Below are 20557 nucleotides of genomic sequence, written 5' to 3'. Positions count from 1 at the left end.
TAAAGATGGGTTTGTGTCATGTTGGCCAGGCTGGCCTTGAACTCCTGACCTCAGCTGATCCTCCTGCCTCGGCCTCCCAAAGTGCTGGGATTACAGGGGTCAGCCACTGCGCCCCAGCCCCAGCCCCCCACCTTTTTTTTTTTTTTTTTTTTTTTTTTTGAGACAGGTCTGGCTCTGTCACCCAAGCTGTAGTGCGGTGGCGCGATGGTGGCTCACCGTGACCTCTAACTCCTGGGCTCACACAGTCCTTCCGCCTCAGTCTCCCAAATTGCTGAGCCACCGCGCCCTACTATGCCCATTTTTCAGATAAAGAATCTGAGGGCCCTCGAGGAGAAACCACTTGCTCAACATGAGCCCAGGTCTTGTCTGACCCCAAAGCCCATGGGTTTAGGCTGGGTGGAAAGAGAGCCTGGCGGGCTCAGGATCTGTCCCATCACGAGTTGGAACCTCAGCTCTGCCACTCGGTAACCGCGAGCCGTTAGTAAGTTGCTGAATCTCTCCGCGTGCCTCCGTTTCCTCACCTGGGATGTGGGCGTCCTCACACGGGAAGCCGCCTCTTCTAGTGCGCGCTGAGGGAGCGAGCACGCGTCTGTAGCCGGACTGAGCGTCGGGAGAGACCTGCGCAGGCGCGCCGGGGCGTGGAGGGGGCGCAGCCTGGGTGACGCCCCCGCGCCTGAGGGGACTCGCCGCCAACTCCCCTCAGCTCACTGGTCTGGAATTTGAAGAAGTGGGTATTCCCCTTCCCACCCCAGGCACTGACGGAGCGGCCCCCCGGGGATTCCAGGACCCGAGCTCCGGGAGCTGGACTCGCAGCGGCCGCGGCAGAGCAAGCGGGCGCCGGGAAGCGAGAAGGAGGCGCCCGCCGGAGGCCCAGCTGCCCGGAGCAACTGGCATGGCCCGAACCATGGCCGTCGCATGGCCTCCGCTGCTACTGACGCTACTGGTGCTGTCCTGGCCACCCCCAGGAACCGGTGAGTGACCTCCGCGCAGTCCGGCGGCCTCTCTTTCGCTCCCAGCCCCGCATCCAAGCCGGGTACTTGGCCCCCTGGGTCCCCGAAGATGACGGCGCCGCCCGGCGCCACCCACCCCCCATCTCTGCCCCGGAGTTGGAAGGAACACGGGGCGAGGGCAGGACCGTCCTCGTAGCCATCCGGAGAGCGGTCGGAGTTGGGTTTAGAAGTTCCTCGAAATTGGCAGCAACACAGGGTGGGCACAAGACCCTCCTCTGGGCCCCTCGGAAAGGGGATGGAGTTAGGTGCGGACATTTCCCAAAAAAGGCAAGAGAATCTCGGAAAATTAGCAGATGGTGACTCATGCGGGATTACCTTACCCAGGTTCCTGCTCAGCACACCCAGGCCATAACCCAGCAGCCTGCTGGCGGGCTGGGTCTGGACAGAGAGGATGGTTGATGTTGGGGAGGAGGACAGTGGGTGACACTTGACACCATTACCCCTCTGACCCCCAGTGTCTGACTCCAAGGGACTGGCCATTCATTCATTCTTTTTTTTTTTTTTTTTTTTAATTTTGAGATAGTCTCACTCCATCACCCAGGATGGAGTGCAGTGTCCTGATCTTGGCTCACTGCAGCCTCCTCCTCCCGGGTTCAAGCCATTCTCCTGCTTCAGCCTCCCGAGTAGCTCGGATTACAGACATGTGCCACCATTCCTGGCTAATATTTTTGTATTTTTAGCAGAGACAGGATTTCACCATGTTGGCCAGGCTGGTCTCAAACTTCTGATAAATATATATATTATATATTATTATTATATATTATAATAATATATAATTCTATATCTTATGTATGTAATTAACAATATATGATATCATAATGTACAATATATTTCTTAGTAAATATTAAATATATTTATAACATACATGTTATCTATATAATAAATAATATATATTTTATTATACATTTAATAAGTAAATAATATATATTTTATTTATTTATATATTTTGTGTGTGTATATATATATTTATTGTGTGTGTGCGTGTATGTGTGTGTGTATGAGAGAGAGAGACAGGGTCTTGCTCTGTTGCCCAGGCTGGAGTGCAGTGGCACAATCCCGGCTCACTGCAACCTGGACTTCCCAGGCTCAAGTGATCCTCTCACTATGGCTTCTGGAGTAGCTGGGATTATAGGTGCTCACCACCACACCTGGCGATTTTTTTTGTATTTTTGGTAGAGATAGGGTTTCGCTATGCTGCCCAGGCTGATTGCAGCCAAGCGCAGTGGCTCATGCCTGTAATCCCAACACTTTGGGAAGCTGAGATGGGAGGATCACTTGAGCTTAGGAATTCAAAACCAGCCTGGGCAACATGGCAAGACCCCATCTCTACAAAAATAATTAGCTAAATAAAAATTTAAAAAGAAAAAAGAAACCTCCACCAAGGCCCATGCGAAGCTTCCTACTATGGCTTCCTGCGGGTCCGGGTAAGCGCTGCTGGCTCGGCTAATGAAACTCCCGAAATACTGGACAACGTGGGAGATTGGCTTTGGGGCGTCTACCGCTTTGCCACTGATAGGAATGACTTCTGAAGGAACTTGATACTAAATTTGGGACTCTTTGCTGCCGGAGTTTGGCTGGCCAGGAACTTGAGTGACATCAACCTCATGGCATCTCAGCCGGGGGTATAGCCAAGTAGACAAATGGAATCCTGTGCTGAACCCGAATCTTCCAAAAAACAGCGTACAATCTGTGACCACCAGAAGATGTGCCCTGATGGCAGCTGAAGTTTGATTCAGATGGGCACTTTTCTTCCCTCTCCCTGCCTAGTTTCCTTTTGTTCCTTGAGTCCACGCAGAATTCCATTCTCTGGTCAGCAGACAGGCTTAAGCTAAAGTATTGCCTTTGTTCTATAAAGTTCTGTACATAGTTCCCAAGCTTCTGCGGGAGGTGATCTTTGATCTTGTCCTGAGAAATAACAGTGCTGTTTTAACAAACATTTGAAATAAATACCGCACACACAAAAAAATATATAAATAAAAATAATAAAAAAATAAAAAAGAATGCATAGGACTATGTTTATTAGTGTCAATAAGCGCTGACACATGTTGAGGACCTACTATGTGCTAGGGCCCTTGGCAGAAAGATTTTTATATAGGACCTGGGGGATTAGAGGTCAGTCTCTGACCACCCAAGTTCAAATCCTACCTCTGCCACTAAACCTCTGTATGACTTGGAGGACGTTATACTCTGTGTCAGTTTCCCTGTCTGTAAAATTATGTTAACAGTAGTGCTTGCCTCAGGGGGCTACTTCAGGATTAAATGCCAAAATATATGTGAAGCACCCAGAATAGCCCCGATCTGTGTCAGCACCCTGTGAGTGTGCACTGTTCTAAGTCTCATTTTACAAACTAGGAGAAAGAATCAGACAGGTTAAGTAACCGACATGAAGCCTCACTATAATTACCTTCCTCTTGTGCCACGGTCCTCCACATTCTTCCGACCAGGATCCACCCAGAGTAGTAATACTCCTTTCATGGATTTGAAGACCCAGGATTTCTCCCCATTTTCTACATTGGGGGTATTCTAACCCCTAATGGCAATTGTGCTGTAAATAATGACAGTCATCGTATGTGAAAGCTAAGATACCGGTGTGATGAAAAGTTCTGGGCCAGGTGCGGTGGCTCACACCTGTAATCCCAGCACTTTGGGAGGCCGAGGCAGGAGGATCACTTGAGGCCAGGAGTTCAAGACCAGCCTGGCCAACATGGTGAAACCCCATCTCTGCTAAAAAAAAAAATTAAAAAATTAGCCAGGTGTGGTGGCGGGAGCCTGTCATCCAGCTACACGGAAAGCTAAGGCAGGAGAACCGCTTGAGCCCCAGAGGCAGAGCTTGCAGTGAGCAGAGATCGTGCCACTGCACTCCACCTGGGCGACAGAGCGAGACTCCGTCTCAAAAAAAAGAAAAGAAAAAGTTCTGGAGCTGTATAATGGTGACGGTTGCACAACATCTTGAAATGTACGTAGTGCCACTGAACTGTATGCTTTAAATGGCTTAAATGGTAAATTTATTTTTTTAACCACAATATTTACCACAATTTTTTAAATCAGTGATGTTGAGATTGAGGGAAATACGGTAATAATAGAAGAAATATGGTAATAAACAGCCAAAGTGAAGGAGCACGGCCAAGTTGCAGACCATCCCGGACGCCCTTACCCTCCTTGCCTGCCTCGACCCCAACTAGTGCCCCAGTCCCCCCTCCCCCCACACCCCACCATCCACCAGGGCTCCAGGGCCTCGGCGTGCACACGCCCAGGTGCCCGGGCTCCCGGAGCCCCTCACTATCTAGCCCAGGAACACACCGGGTCTGACACCTTCTCTTCGGTTCTCCGCAGGGGACGTCGTCGTGCAGGCGCCCACCCAGGTGCCCGGCTTCTTGGGCGACTCCGTGACGCTGCCCTGCTACCTACAGGTGCCCGGCATGGAGGTGACGCACGTGTCACAGCTGACTTGGTCGCGGCATGGTGAATCCGGCAGCATGGCCGTCTTCCACCAAACGCAGGGCCCCAACTATTCGGAGCCCAAACGCCTGGAATTCGTGGCCGCCAGACTGGGCACAGAGCTGCGGGATGCCTCATTGAGGATGTTCGGGTTGCGCGTGGAGGATGAAGGCAACTACACCTGCCTGTTCGTCACGTTCCCACAGGGCAGCAGGAGCGTGGATATCTGGCTCCGAGTGCTTGGTGAGCAGGGGTTTTGGGGAGGCTGAATGAAAGGCGACTTGGTGGGAGGATCAGGGAAGTCAGCAAAGAGTGGGGAGGCCAGGGAGGGAGGGAGATTCCCTCCACAGCAGATTCCCTGGGCACAAAAGGAGGGGCAGCGCAATGATGGGGGTGGGGGGGGGGGGGGCGCGGGGGGGGGGGGGCTGCAGGGCAGGAAGGGAGCAAAGATCTCCGGGAGTAAGGACCCCCAAGCCTCGGGTTAGAACGCCCTGAGGGAGAGGGAGGGGTATATTGGAAAGGGAGCTGGGAGGGGACCCAAAAGGAAGGGAGGAGGCCTGGGTGTCCTTGTCTGGGTCCCTCCTTTCCTCATCTGTAAAAGGGTTGGTGACAATAGCATCACCCTTGGAAAGCTGTCCTGAGTGTCCCGGTGCAGCCTTAGAGCTTCACCGCTGGCCCATGTGAGCCCCTTAGAGCTGTCAGTTACTGTTACTTTATTTGGTGAAAAAGGAGAAAGTTGAAACAGACAGACAGGAAAGCAAGGATCCTGATACCCAAAAGAGGAGGGAATCTGCTTCCATTTTCATGAGCTCCATGAGGCCCTCCTCTTGGAACTTGAGCAAGAAGTCTCTGTGCCTCAGTTTCCTCATCTGTGGGATGGGGATCACCATGAGGAGTCAAAAAAACTGACCCTGTTTTTTTTTTCTGAGCCGGAGTTTAGCTCTGTCGCCCAGGCTGGAGTACAGTGGTGTGGTCAAGGTAGGTCCTCACTGCAGCCTGGAACTCCTGTGCTAACGGATGCTCCTGCCTCCCTGTAGCTGGAATTACAGGAATGTGCCACCACGCTTGTTTTTGTTTTGTTCTGTTTTGGTTTTTTTAAGCTTATGTGCCAAGAACTATTCCAGGCCTGTGCATGAGAAACTCATGAAATGTCAAGGGCTTGGAACTGTGCCTGGCACACAACACCTAACCACAGGCAGCTCTTGTCGCTCCAGCAAGCCTGGGATTCCAGGTATCATGGTTTAGGATGAGGTAAAACAGAAACAGCGAGTCAAGTTAAGGAGAAATCTTCAGTAAATAATACAGGTAATGATGGGGAAGCAAGTTCCAGGTTTGGGAATCACCAGGATGATGATTAAGAGATGGTCAAGGTGGTTTTGGAGTCAGACAGACCTTATGGGAAAGCCTAGCTCTGCTGCTTACAGCTGTGTCACCGTGGGCAAGTCACTTCCCTTCTCAACTTCAGAGCTCAGGCTTCCTCTCCTCCACTGAGCCCCAGACTAGGATAACCCCCTTTGGGTTTCCCCTTCCCCGCCCTGCCCTCTCCGAGTCATCACTGCCTAGGAAAGAGTCTGTCTGCCCCCTTGGACTGTACCCATGAGGGCAGAACCAGGGCTATTTTGGTCACTGCCGGGCCCCAGCACTTTCCAGCAAACAGTATTTATGGAGCACTTATGTGCCATTCTGAGAGCTTTACCTGCATATTCTCATTGCCTATAGTGCCATCATTACCCCTGTCGACAGACAAGGAAACTGAGGCACAGACTTGCACAAGACCACCCAGCTGCTTAGGGACACAGCTGGGGTTTAAACCATGCCATCCTGTATCCTTTTTATTTTTTCTTTTTCTTTTTTTGAGACAGAATCTCGCTCTCTTGCCTAGGCTGGAGAGCAGTGACACAATCTCGGCTCACTGCAACCTCCACCTCTCAAGTTCAAGCAATTCTCCGGCCTCAGCCTCCCAAGTAACTGGGATTACTGGTGTGTGCCACCACACCCTGGCTAATTTTTAGTAGAGACAGTTTCCCCATGTTGGCCAGGCTGGTCTTGAACTCCTGACTTCAAGTGATCCATCCACCTCAGCCTCCCAAAGTTCTGGGATTATAGGCATGAGCCACCCCGCCCAGCCACCATGCCATCCGGTACCCTTAATGAATGCCTCCTTCTGCCACAGGTTCATTGGATGACCTGTTGCTTTTGTTCCTCTTCCCAGCCAAGCCCCAAAACACAGCTGAGGTTCAGAAGGTCCAGCTCACTGGAAAGCCGGTGCCCGTGGCCCGCTGCGTCTCCACAGGGGGTCGCCCGCCAGCCCACATCACCTGGCACTCAGACCTGGGCGGGATGCCCAATACCAGCCAGGCGCCAGGGTTCCTGTCTGGCACAGTCACTGTCACCAGCCTCTGGATTTTGGTGCCCTCAAGCCAGGTGGACGGCAAGAGTGTGACCTGCAAGGTGGAGCACGAGAGCTTTGAGAAGCCTCAGCTGCTGACTGTGAACCTCACCGTCTACTGTGAGTGTGCCCGAGTCAGTGACGGCAAGATCCCCTGCCGGGCTGCCCCCAGCACTGTCTACACTGACTCCCCAAGGCACTGTAGGCATTGCTTCCTTCATCTGCACTGGCTCCCCTGACTCCTGTCTACACGACCATTGTCTGCACCAGCTCCCCTGGGCCATAAACAACACTGTCCCTATTGCCTACACCAGTTTACTCGGGCCATAGTCAATGCTGGTACCCAGATTGTCTGCCCTGGCTTCTCTAGCCACTGTCTGCGTGGATACCCCACACTCTATTGACTCCCTTGAGCACAGTCTACACTGCCCCCAAACTGCCTACACCTGCTTCCCCAGGCAACTATCCACAATGACCTTCCCCACATTGCTACACTAGTTCTCCTGGCCACGATCAGCACTGCCTCCCTTCTTGTCTACACCCACTCCCTTGTCCATTTCTTTCTTTCTTTCTTTTTTTTTTTTTTTTTTTGAAATAAAGTCTCCCTCTGTCACCCAGGCTGGAGTACAGTGGCACAGTCTCGGCTCACTGTAACCTCTGCCTCCCAAGTTCAGGTGGTTCTCCTACCTCAGCCTCCCAAATAGCTGGGATTACAGGTGCATGCCACCACACCTGTCTAATTTTTGTATTTTTAGTAGACAGGGTTTCACCATGTTGGCCAGGCTGGTCTCGAACTCCTGACCTCAGGTGATCTGCCTGCCTCAGCCTTCCAAAGTGTGCTGGAATTACAGGCATGAGCCACCATGCCCGGCCTTTTTTTTTTTCTTTGGACAGGGTCTCACTCTGTCACCCAGGCTGGAGTGTAGGGGCATGATCATGGCTCCTACAGCCTCAACCTTCCAGGCTCAAGGGATCCTCCTCCCTCAGCCTCCCAAGTAACTGGGACTACAGGTACAGGCACCATGCCCAGCTAATTTTACAATTTTTTGTAGAGAGAGTTTTGCTGTGTTGCCCAGGCTGGTCTCAAACTCCTAGGCTGAAGTGATCCTCCCACCCCAGTCTCCCAAAGTGCTGAGATTACAGGCGTGAGCCACTGCACCTGGCCCCTTGTCCATTTTCTACACTGCCTTACCATTGTCTACACTGGCTCTTCTGGGCCACAGACAGCACTATCCCCATTGTCTACACCAGCTATTTCGGCCATCAGCTGTGGGGTGTTTTCACTGTCTCCCATGGTGTCTACACTGGCTCCTATGACCACTGTCTACATAAACACCCCACTTTTTCTACACTGGTTCTCCTGGGCACTCTCTAAAGTGCCTCTCGACACTGTCTACACTGACTCCCTGGAGAACTGTCTCCATTCACCTCCCACATTGTATCGACCAGCTCCCCGAGCCATGATCGACCGTCTCTGCCGGGTGCTGGCTGCATTGATCTTCCCACATTGTTTGTGCTGGCTCCCCTCAGCAGTGTCTCCAGAGTCCCCCAGTGTAGTCTCTATGCTCCTCTGCCCAATGTTGTCTACACTGGCGCACTTACAGGCTATGGAGTCTCGCCCCACATCACCACACTGGCCTCCTTGTGTTCTGTCTGCACAGCCCCCTGACAGCATCTGTCCTGGTTCTCCTGCACAGCGTTACCTCCACCAGCGCCCTCACGGCATCATCGACATTGACACCCACACGTTTATCTCCACTGACAGCCCCAGGGACTCTCTAACCAGTGCTGTCTAACAGAAATAGCACGCAAGCTGCATGTAGGATTTTAAATTCTACAGTAGCCACCCCATTAAAAAAATTAAAAGAAAGAGGCCAGGCACAGTGGCTCACGCCAGCACTATGGGAGGCTAAGGCAGGTGGCTCACCTGAGGTCAGGCATTCAAGACCAGCCTGACCAATGTGGTAAAACTCCGTCTTTACTAAAAAATGCAAAATTTAGCCAGGCATGGTAACGGGTGTCTGTGATCCCAGCTACTGGCCAGGCTGAGGCAGGAAAATCACTTGAACCTGGGAGGCAGAGGTTGCAGTGAGCGAGATTGTGCCATTTTGCACTCCTGCCTGGGAAACAGAGCAAGACTCCGTCTCAAAAACAAAAAAAGAAAAAAAAGAGATGAAATTTATTTGTTTATTTATTTATCTATTTATTTATTTGAGACGGTGTCTTACTCGGTCATCCAGACTGGAGTGCAGTGGCATGGCTCACTGTATCCTCAACCTCCTAGGCTTAAGTCATCCTCCCACCTCAGCCTCAGTCTCCTGAGTTAGCTGGGACTACAGGCGTGTGACACCATGCCCAGCTAATTTTGTGTGTGTGTGTGTGTGATAGAGTCTTGCTCTGTCACCCATGCTAGAGTGCAGTGGCGTGATATCAGCTCACTGCAGCCTCCGCCTCTCAGGTTCAAGCGATTCTCCTGCCTCAGCCTCCCGAGTAGCTGGGATCACAGGCCCTGGCTACAGTGCCTGGCTAATTTTTGTATTTGTAGTAGAGACGGGGTTTCACCATGTTGGCCAGGCTGGTCTCAAACTCCTGACCTCATGATCCACATACCTTGGCCTCCCAAAGTGCTGGGATTACCGATGTGAGCCACCACACCTGGCCTTGTTAAATTTTTTGTAGAGACAGGATCTCCCTATGTTTCCCAGACGGTTTCGAACTCCTGGGCTCAACTGATCCTCCTGCCTCAACCTCCCAAGGTACTGGGATTACAGGCATGAGCCACTGTGCCTGGCCAAAATTAATTTTAATAATTGCCTTTACGTACCCCAATATACCCAAAATATTATTTCAACTTGTAATTGTTTTTTTAATTATTCTTAAGATCTTTCCCATTTATTTTGCCCTAGTAAAGCCTTTGAAATATGGTGTGTATTTCAGCCTGGCTATATTTCGAGTGCTCAGTAGTCACATGTGGCCAGTAAGTGCCACATTGGACAACTAGACTAAGCTCCCACATCGTCTACACTGGCTCATCCAAATACTGTCTACACACACACACACACAGGGCCTGTCTTAATTTCACCAACTCCCGGGGACACACTGTATACGTGGGGGTGATCTCACCCCCACCACAACATTTCAACACTGGCCTGACAATATAGCATCTGCTGTAATATTCCAACACCCTGTCTACACTGAGGCCATCAGTAATATCCACACAAGCTCTTCTAGGCATCATTCATACTGTTCCTCCCGTCATTGTCTATACTGCCTACTCCCCCACCAGGCAAGTGGTACACAGATTCCCTCAGGTACTGTCTATACTGGAGTCCCTCAACACTGTCACTGGGTCTGAGCGAGGAGGAGGAGATCTGCACTGACTCCTACCCCTCAGCCCCCAAAAAACCCTGTCCCATTGGCCTGCCCCCTGAGGACGTTGAAATCACATCTGGGATGGCTGAGCAGCAGCCTAGAGCAGGGTTATCCAGGACTTTTTCCCGCAGGACTTTTTCCCGCAGGACTTGTCGGAGCCTTGAAAACACTGCCGTGTGTTATGAGTGGTCATTGCCTGTGAGTGAGAAAAGGAGGAGGCCTTTTCCTGCAGCACACCCAAGACATACCTGGTCCAGGCTACCCAGGAAAGCTAGTGCAGAAAAGCAGGTCCTCAGAAGCCCTCTCCATGTGCCCACTGACCAAAGACTCCCAGGCTTCTGCTCTCTGTGGCACCCCATCTCCCTAGACTCCTCCTAGGCCTCTCCAGCGCCTGCTGTTTTCCAGATATCCCCAGGCCTTTTCCTGCAGTGATGTGAATCCCATGTAGCCCTTGGCTCCCCAAAGGCTCCCTGTCTCTGAACCTCTGTGTCCATTTCCTGCAGACCCCCCAGAGGTATCCTTCTCTGGCTATGATAACAACTGGTACCTCAGCCAGAATGAGGCCACCCTGACCTGCGACGCTCGCAGCAACCCGGAGCCCACAGGCTACAACTGGAGCACGTGAGTCCTGAGTCTCAGGGAGGAGGGGCTGGGGTTGTGGATTTGTGGGTCTGATGGAGGAGGGGCTGGGCCTGGACCCCTGGGTCTGAGGGAGAAGGGACTGGGGGCCTGGATTCCTGGGACTGAGGGAGGAGGGACTGGGCCTGGACCCCTGGGTCTGAGGGAGGAGAGGCTGGGGGCCTGGACTCTTGGTATAAGAGAGCAGGGGGATTCAGAAAAGAAAAAAAGAGGAGGGAAGAGATGCCCAGTGGGGAGCATCTCTGTTTTGCAGTTGAGGCGTCTAGCAGGTGGTTTAATCCTGGCTGGTGGATGCACCTGCTGTTTGGGGTGTGCCTGCTCTGTGCCGGGTACTTCCCCCGAATCCCACGTGACCCCATGCTGTGCAGAGTCAGCAGCTGTTGCCATGCCCAGGTTAAAGACCAGCCACGAGAGGGCAGAAGCGGCCCTTGAATCAGCACCTGGCTCCAAAGCTGGTCCTCCGCCTCTTGGCCAAGCATGTCTAACCTGCAGGCCTCAAAATTTGTAAACTTTCTTAAAACATTGTGAGATTTTTTTTTTTTCAAATTTTTTTTAGCTCATCAGCTATCATTAGTGTTAGTGTATTTTATGTGTGGCCCAAGACAGTTCTTCTTCTTCCAATGCAGCCCAGGGAAGCCAAAAGATTGGACACCTCCGCTCTAGACTGTAACCACCTCACTGTCACCTTGTGTAACCTACTTGGTTATCTCTGGACAGACCAAGTACTATCCCCATTGTCTAGATGAGAAAGTTGAGGCTCACAGCAATAAGATTTCCCCAGATTCGTACTCAAGCTAGGGTCAAGAGTAGGGTAAGAAAAAGGCGAAGGGATAATACATAATTTTATAATACATAATTTACATAATTTTACTGAACCACCTTTTTTTTTTCACGAAGGGACTCTGTCGCCAAGGCTGGAGTGCAGCGGTGTGATCATAGCTCACTGCAACCTGGACCTACCTGGGCTCAGGTGATCCTCCCGCCTCGGCCTCCTGAGTAGCTGGGACTACAGGCACACACCACCACACTCAGCTAATTTCGTTGTATTTTTTTGCAGAGACAGGGTTTCGCCACATTGCCCAGGCTGGTCTCCAACTCCTGGGCTCAAGCAATCAACCCACCTCAGCCTCCCAAAGTGCTGGGATTGCAGGCATGAGCCACCTCGCCCAGCCTTACGTCTTTTTCCTTATTACAAAAGTAACTTGTGTCCACTGTAGAAATATCAACCAAATTCGTTATGAGAAAAAAAGAATAAAGAAGCACCTACAGTCAAGTGTACCCAGCCACCTCCAGAAATACCCAGTGACCCCTTATTATACATCCTTCTGTCTTTTTTCTCTCTGTTTCTAAACAAAGACTGGAATTATGCTATACATATAATTTTGAAACTTTTCCTGTATCTTGTGAATACCTTTCCATGTCAAAGCACATAGATCCACACTCCATTTTCCCCCATGTTGTATTAGGAAGACTGTCAAACATACAGAAAATCATAGGAATTTTCCAGTGAGCACTTAGGATTCCACCATGTGGATTCCCCCACTAACATTTTACCGTGCTTTATCATGTTTCTGCGACTCCTTCGGTCCCTCTATTCATCCATCAATCATATTATGCACTTCAGAGCACCCCCAGCTCCCCTGCCTTTTTTTTTTTTTTTTTTTTTTGAGACAGGACCTCACTCTGTTGCTCAGGCTGGAATGCAGTGGCACAATCACAGCTCACTGCAGCCTTGAACTCCTGGGCTCAAGTGATCCTCCAGCTTCAGCCTCCCAGATAGCTGGGACTACAGGCACACACCACCATGCCTGCCTAACCCGGCCCCTTTTTAAATGTTGCTGGGATTCCATCACTTTAAAAACAAAAAGAAAATTTAAGAATAGAGACAGGATCTCACTATGTTGCTCAGGCTGGTCTTGAACTCCTGTACTCAAGCAGTCCTCTCGCCTGGGCCTCCCAAAGGGCAGGGAAGGGATTCCAACATATGTGGATGACATCAGTTATTTCACCAGTCCCCAGTAGAGGACACAGATGTCATTTTCCATTTTCAACTCTGCAAACGCCATGGTGGTGACCATCCTCAGTGGTCACTTGTCAGCAGTTGTCAGTGGAAGGAATTGCTGGTCAAAGGTTTTCAATTGGTGTGATGGTGCCTTTACTGTCCTGCCTCAAAGTGCCACAATTCAGGCTCTTGAGCCGGATGGCTGCGTTTGCATCCCAGCTCTGCAGAGTACCCAAAGCCCAATGCTTTCATCTCCTCCACCTCTGTCCATTAAACCAGTGTTCCTTAACTACTTACTGTAGTAAGTAAGCCAGGTGCAATTAACCGACATACGCTGGTCAATAAAACAGACCAAATTTCTTCCCCATATGGAGCTTCCATTCTAATGGTGAAAGAAACAAGAAGCAAGATAAAGTCATAAAGTGTGTAGTGTGTATGCAATGGTGATAAATACCATGGAGAAGATAAAGCAGAGAAGGGAATGGGACTAGGTGTCGTGGCTCATTCCTGTAATCCCAGCACCTTGGGAGGCAGAGATGGGAGGATCACTTGAGGCTAGGAGTTCGAGACCAGCCTGGCCAACATGGCACAACCCCATCTCTACCAAAAAAGATACAAAAATTGGCCGGGTGTGGTGGCACGCACCTGTAGTCCCAGCTACTCAGGAGGCTGAGGTGGGGAGATTCTGTGCACCCAGGAGGTGGAGGTTGCAGTGAGCCAAGAGGGCGCCACTGCACTCCAGCCTGAGTGACAGAATGAGACCCTGTCGCAAAAAAATAATAATTAAATAAAAGAGAGAGAGAAGGGAATGCGAAAGGTGATCGTCGCAGTTGAAATAGGGTGGCCAAGTGAGGTGTTACTAAGGTGACATCCCAGCAGAGGCCTGAAGGAGATGAGGGTGAGCTCTGCGGGTACCTGGGGGGAAAGCATTGGGGCAGAGGGAACAGCATGGGCAAACCCGTTTCTATCCATCAGTCCCTGCATAAGCAAACACACTGGACACCTAACTGGAGAGTTTGAGGACCAACAAGGAGGCCACTGTGGATGCAGAGGCTGAAGCAAAGGGGAGAGTAATGGAAAACGTGGGCAGAGGTAGCAGGGACCAGATCATGTGGGGCCTGTGACAGGAGAAGACTTCGGTTTAACTCTGAGACAGGCTGAGCCGCCAGAGGGTACTGAGCTGAGGGATGGGAACTGACTTAGGGTTCACAGGCGACCTCTGGTGGCCATGTGGGGAAAAGATGAGGGGGCGAGGGCAGAAACAGAGCCCAGTGTGGAGGCGGCTGCTGGGGGCCCGGATGCACCGCACCAGAGCAGGGAGGTGGCCCTGGAAGCCCTGAGGAGCGGTGGGATTGTGGATAGATCTTAAGGCGGGGCCGACAGGATTGGCTAATGGGTTGGGTGTGGGCGTGAGAGGAAGGGAAGAGTTGGGGGGCCTCCAGAGTTGCTCTCCGCTTATGCCATAGAGGGCGTGAGGGTTTCTGGTACGCAGTGAGTGCTCAATCACTGTCACTCTGGACCTGCAGCAGAGGCCACCTCCTCACCTTTCTGTCGCTCCCAGGACCATGGGTCCCCTGCCACCCTTCGCTGTGGCCCAGGGCGCCCAGCTCCTGATCCGTCCTGTGGACAAACCAATCAACACAACTTTCATCTGCAACGTCACCAATGCCCTAGGAGCTCGCCAGGCAGAACTGACCGTCCAGGTCAAAGGTGAGGAACTCCCTGGGTCGGGAGAACAGGGACCAAAGGAAGAGGTCGAGGCAGGGTTCCCTCTGCAGTGTTCTCTGGCTCTCATCCTTCTAAGCCTTCTCATAAAAGGACCAGTGGGGCCAGTTGTACTCCCCTGTTAACTCCATACCTATACCACTGGTACCATTGTTCAACTGCCTGGATACACTCCCTCCACACACACAGGTTGGGATAGATGTGGAGTCCCTCTCTCTCAGGGACTCAGGCCTTTCCAAATGTATTAGGCAGACCTCTATCAATTGCAATTGACAGAAACACAAAGTAGTCTAAGCAAAAAAACAAACAAAACAGGACTGTATTGAAAATTTACCTTCAGGTATGGTTAGATCCAGGGGCTCCAACCATGTAACCCAGAAACTTTTATTTTGTACATCTCTTGTCTCTTTTTGTTATACTGGCTTTATTCTCAGGCAGGCTTTGAAGCAAGATAGCCCTCAGCAGCGACATGCTCACATCCTACCAGCATAGCAACAGCAGGAGGAAAAAAAAACACCACTTTCAATAACTGTAGCCAAAGTCCCAGGGCTGGCTCTCATTGGCACAGCTTAAGCCACAGCCCACCTATGACCCAATCATGGCAGCCAGGGAGAATGGAATATTCTGATTGGCCAGGCCTGTGTCAAAGTCCCATTCTAGGAACCAGAGGGTGGGATCCAGTCCACCTGAATTAAATAGACTGAGGCAGGTGGAGTGGCGGCTCCCCAAGGAAATTCGAGATGCCATTTCAAGAATGAGAGATAAACCCTAAGAGTTTTCTTACCTAAATACCTGTTTCCTTGTCTTTCAGAGGGACCTCCCAGTGAGCACTCAGGCATGTCCAGTAACGTCATCATCTTCCTGATTCTGGGAATCGTGATTCTTCTGACCCTCCTGGGGATCGGGCTTTATTTCTATCAGTCCAGATATTCCTGTGAGTTCCTTTGGCACCATCATCTGTCTCCCTCGAGTGAGCATCACCAGAGCTGCCATAATTGAGCACCTACTATGTGCTGGGCTCTGTGCTGAGTCCTTCCCATGTGCCTTTCACTGAATCCTCACCCCACTGCCATGAGGTTTCCCCCATTTGACCGATGACGGTGCAGAGCCAGGGAGTCTTGTTCACTGGTTCATTTACAAATATTATTTACAGAGTAGGAGAAGAGGATATAGGGCCTTAAGGCCATGGTAGGGACTTTGGAATTTAATTCAGGTGATGTGGGAGTCCCTGCCAGATGGATAGAGGGTGAAATAATGCCTAACCCCTCAGCCTTACTCCATCTGCCTTGTTGAACTAGGAGAAGTTGGCAGGAACTGGCACCTCTGATCCTCAGCTCTAAAAGGGTCTGATGCTGTCACACCTCGAGATTTGCACAGGCCCTTCCCCTGCCAGGAGCACCCTCCCGTGGCTCCTTCTGGTGAAGTGCGCCAGCTAATTATGTAATCAAAGGAGCGATACTTTGCTGAGCACCATCTACGTGCCACTTTGTGTGTATAACCCCATTGATTTTAATTTCTAATTATTTTTATTATTTATATATTTATTTATTTTTGAGACAGGCTCTCTCTCTGTCGCCCAGGCTGGAGTGCAGTGGTGTGATCTTGGCTCACTGTAGCCTCTACCTCCCAGGTTCAAGCGATTCTCGTGCCTCAGCCTCCCGAGTAGCTGGGATTATAGGCACGCACCACTGTGCCCAGCTAATTTTTGTATTTTTAGGAGAGACGGGGTTTTGCCATGTTGGCCAGGCTGGTCTCGAACTCCTGGCCTCATGTGATCCACCCACCACAGCCTCCCAAAGCACTGGGATTACAGGCGTGAGCCACCACACCTGGCCTGTACAATCTCCTCAAGGATCACCCAGCAAAGTGGTTCTCCCGTGAGCCCCATTTTACAGAGGAGGAAATATTTGCTTTGAGAGATGAAGTTACCTGGTCAAACAGCTGGAAAGTGGTTGATGGAGAGAAGAAGCCAGATCTTTGACTACCAAGCTTTTCCCTCAACCACTAAACAAAGCTGCTCCCTCACATCCCGAACAGGTGCTGCCTCGTCCAGGAAGCCCTCCCTGACCCCCAAGCATGGGCCAAGCATCCACTAGGCTCTCCCACCCCAGCCTTGCCCATTCTGGGTCATCACTGTGGGGCACTTGTTTGTCTTCCCCAGTGGACTGTGAGCCCCAAGAGAGCAGACCTGAGGCTGTCACTGTCATGACTATGTCCCCAGGACCACCTACCACTGGGCTGGGCATAAAAGAGGCACTCGAGGAAGTGTTTGCTGCATGATTCAGTGTGTCAACTCCAGAGCCAGACTGCCTGTATCTGGGCCCTCGAGCTACTGCTTGATTAGTGATGTCACCGAAAGGCAAATAGCTTAGTCTGTATGACTCAGTTTCCTCATCTGTAAAATGGGGTGACAGTACCTAATAATACAGTAAAACACTTAACACAGCAGGTGGCACATTGTAAGCCACATACCGGGTATGGATTAGCTATGATTGTTATTGCTATTATTACTATTATTGTTATTATTATTATCTTTTTTTTTTTTTTTGAAACATAGTCTCACTCTGTCCCCCAGGCTGGAGTGCAGTGGCGCAATCTCGGCTCACTGCAAGCTTCGTCTCCCGGGTTCACGCCATTCTCCTGCCTCAGCCTCCTGAGTAGCTGGGACTACAGGCGCCCACCACCGCGCCCGGCTAATTTTTTGTATTTGTAGTAGAGACGGGGTTTCACCATGGTCTCAATCTCCTGACCTTGTGATCCGCCCGCCTCGGCCTCCCAAAGTGCTGGGATTACAGGCGTGAGCCACCGCGCCCGGCCTATTATTGTTATTATTAACATAAACTGCACAAGAGCAGGTTTTTGTTTTTTGTTTTTTGTTCTTTTTTTCTTTTTGAGACAAGATCTCACTCTGTTGCCCGGACTGGAGTAGTGCAGTTGTGTGATCTTGGCTCACTGCAGCCTCAACCTCCCAGGCTCAGGTGATTCTAGCCTCTCGAGTAGCTGGGATTACAGGCATGCGCTCCCACGCCTGGCTAATTTTTTTATTTTTTTAGTAGAGATGGAGTTTTGCTGTGTTGCCCAAGCTGGTCTCAAACTCCTAGACTCCAGCAATCTGCCCACCTCAGCCTCCCAGAGTGCTGGAATTACAGGCGTGAGCCACCACGCCTGGCCAAGAACAGGCATTTTTATCTCTTGTTCACAGCTGTGTCCCCAGCACCTAGAATGTACCTGGCACAAAATAGACATTTACCATTTGCTGAATAATAAGTACTATTTGCTAAATACACCCCTGTTGAATAGTCCAGGAAACTGAAACACAGAGAGGTTAAGTCACTTGTCCAAGTTGACACAGCTCCTACAGGACAGAGATGGAATTTGAACCCATCCATCTGGTTGTAGAGCCCAGGCTCGATATTTATGGATATTTAATAACCAAGTGAATAACTGGATGACCAGATCCTTACAGAGCACCCCCGCCATCCCTGTCTCACACGTGTATACCATTAAGGGAAATGGCGCCCCCGTGTAATAGCAGAGGCAGAACCTGACATTTTCAGGGCCCTGACACCCAGGCATGTCTTCTTCCCATGCTTCCCAGCACTATGCCTTCCTGACGACTTGCCCTCCTATTTCCCCAGGTAATGAGTATGCCAGCGTCTCGGCTAATGGGGTAAGTGCAGTGTTGGAGCTAAGGAGGGTGTGGGGTCTGCACAGACTACAGACCAGATGTCTCCAGATGCCCGCAGGAGCCTGGGTCTTTTCTCCGGGTGCCCCAAGCAGCATTTCCCAACCCTTCCTGCTGGGCAGAATCCGCTGTAGAGTTTGCTAAGACGCAGCCCCAGACAGTCTGGTCTGTGATAGGGCCAGGGAATCTGCATTTTAATATCCACCCTCCCCCGACCCCGCCTCAGTTCCACCCGTGGCCACACCTTGAGAAGCACTGCCCTGGCTTCCAGGGAGAGGGGAGGGGATGGGCCTGCCGTTCTTTGCACATTGGGCTTCGGTGGGAAGATGTTTGATTTTGTTCAAAAGAGCCTGGAGACTAAAGTGTGAAAACCCTCTTCTAGTATATCTCCTATTCAGATGTGAGCAGAGAGGCCAGCTCTTCCCAGGATCCACAGACAGAGGGCACAAGGTGACACCGTCGGGACTGAGCAGGGAGAGAGACTGGAGCTGCAAGGACATGGGCCTCCAGAGTTGGACCCCGCCCCAATGGATGAAGACCCCCTCCAAAGAGACCAGCCTCCCTCCCTGTGCCAGACCCCAAAACGAGGGGGGCAGGTGCAAGTTCAGAGGTCTCCAAGACCACCCTCCGTTCATTTGCTAGAAGGACTCACTAGACTCAGGAAAGCTGTTAGGCTCGCAGTTACAGTTTGTTACACTAAAATGACAGAGATTAAGATGAGCACAGGGAGGAGGTGCACAGCCCATGCTCCAGGAGAGATGAGGCACCGGCTACCAGCTGCCCTCTCCCAGTGGAGCCATAGAGGCAGCACCTGATTCTCACAGCAACGACACGTGACAACATGCAAGTACTGCCAACCAGAGCAGCTCACTCGAGATCTTCGTGTCCAGAGTTTTTTGTTTGTCTTGAGACAGGGTCTGGCTCTGTTGGCAGACTGGAGTGCAGCGGTGAGATCACAGCTCATTGCAGCCTTGACTTCTCAACTCCAAGTCATCCTCCCACCTCAGCCTCCTGAGCAGCTACGACTACAGGTATGTGCCACCATGTCTCGCTAATCTTTTTATTATTTGTAGAGATGAGGGCTCCCTGTGTTGCCCAGGCTGGTCTTGAACTCTTGGCTTCAAGTGATACTTCTGCCTTGGCCTCCCAAAGTGCTGAATTAAGCAGCTCACCACCCACATGACTGACCTCATACGTCAAGCCAATACTGTGTGGCCCAAGTCCCCCAGCATAAATCACATCATTTATGATGTGGCCCAGAGTGGTCCAAGACTCTCAGATCAGCTACCAGCAGGATATTCCAAGGGCTTGGAGATTAATATCCAGGAGCTGAGGATAAAGGGCCTGATCTTTCTTTGGGCAAGGTTAAGCCTCTACTGCATAGCAGACCACACAGAAGGGTGTGGACCACCAGAGAATTTTGGTAAAAATTTGGCCTCTGGCCTTGAGCTTCCAATTCTCTATATCCATCAGATCTCTGTGGTTTCAAGAAATAGCCACTGACCCTGGTCACCAGAGGCTGCAACTCAGGCCTCAAGCAGCTGCCTGGGGTGTATCCAAGGAGCAGAGACAACTACTGGATGTGAACTTGAAGAAGGTAGTCAGCTGCAGCCGCTTTCGGCCAGCATCTGCAGCCAGCAAGCTGGGACTGACAGGAAACACCCACAAAAGAAGCAAATGCTATTTCCAGCTCAAGGGGGAGGGGATGCAGGGGGAGGCGGCACTGCAGTTGCTCAGGACATGCTCCTACAGGACCAAGATGGATGCGACCCAAGACCCAGGAGGCGGAGCTGCTCAGATGCAACTGACAAGTTTACTTTAAAAAGGTCTATGATCTTGAGGGCAGACACCAGAATTCCTCTTATAAAGAAAACTGTTTGGGAAAATACCTTGAGAGAGAAAAGACCTTGGGCCAAGATGCTAAATGAGAATACAAAGCCTGAGCTGCTCTGCAAAAGAAAATAAGCGGGACGGAGGATTTGCTGTGGACAGAGATGGAAGAGTGGGGAACAGAGAAGCGTGGGGAAGAGATAGGAACCAGCAGGATGGCAGTGGCAAAGGGTTCAAGGGGTGATGAGGCCAGTGGGACCCCACAGAGTTGGGGAGACAAAGGAACATTGGTTGCTTTGGTGGCACATAAGCTCCTTGTCTTTCTCCAGCGCCCAGAATCTCATTAAAGCTTATTTATTTACCTCCAGTGGCTGTGTGCAATGGGGTTTCTTGTGGAAATTAAGGAGGAGACAGGTTTCATATGTACCATTACCACATGGGATGGAACCAGAGGCATGGAAGCAAGA

General features: G+C 51.0%; 1 protein-coding gene across 3 annotated transcripts; it reads left to right on the top strand.

Moving 5' to 3' along the window:
- The first annotated feature begins 710 nt into the window (after positions 1-710).
- LOC113223381 (poliovirus receptor homolog) lies at positions 711-20457 on the top strand. Of its 3 annotated transcripts, none has more exons than XM_026452845.1 (8): positions 711-971; positions 4344-4691; positions 6661-6957; positions 10713-10830; positions 14412-14560; positions 15387-15410; positions 18214-18245; positions 18643-20457. In XM_026452845.1, the coding sequence occupies exons 1-8, from the start codon at positions 893-895 to the stop codon at positions 18712-18714; spliced, it is 1119 nt and encodes a 372-aa protein (XP_026308630.1). In that variant the 5' UTR covers positions 711-892; the 3' UTR covers positions 18715-20457. The 3 variants fall into 3 exon arrangements, with proteins under 3 accessions (XP_026308630.1, XP_026308629.1, XP_026308631.1); XM_026452844.1 differs by having other exon boundaries at positions 15387-15545; XM_026452846.1 differs by lacking the exon at positions 15387-15410.
- Positions 20458-20557: the final 100 nt, after the last annotated feature.

Source organism: Piliocolobus tephrosceles, unplaced genomic scaffold (assembly GCF_002776525.5).
Source record: "Piliocolobus tephrosceles isolate RC106 unplaced genomic scaffold, ASM277652v3 unscaffolded_41132, whole genome shotgun sequence".
NCBI classification, from domain to species: Eukaryota; Metazoa; Chordata; class Mammalia; order Primates; family Cercopithecidae; genus Piliocolobus; species Piliocolobus tephrosceles.
The sequence above is the reverse complement of the archived record's forward strand: the minus strand, read 5'-3'. Positions and strand labels throughout refer to the sequence as shown.

Bases quoted from the DNA above. Each gene is read 5' to 3' on its own strand.
- LOC113223381 (XM_026452844.1), top strand. From the start codon at position 893: ATGGCCCGAACCATGGCCGTCGCATGGCCTCCGCTGCTACTGACGCTA. The intron at 972-4,343 runs GTGAGTGACCTC...GGTTCTCCGCAG, and splicing joins CTGGCCACCCCCAGGAACCG to GGGACGTCGTCGTGCAGGCG. The intron at 10,831-14,411 runs GTGAGTCCTGAG...TGTCGCTCCCAG, and splicing joins ACAGGCTACAACTGGAGCAC to GACCATGGGTCCCCTGCCAC.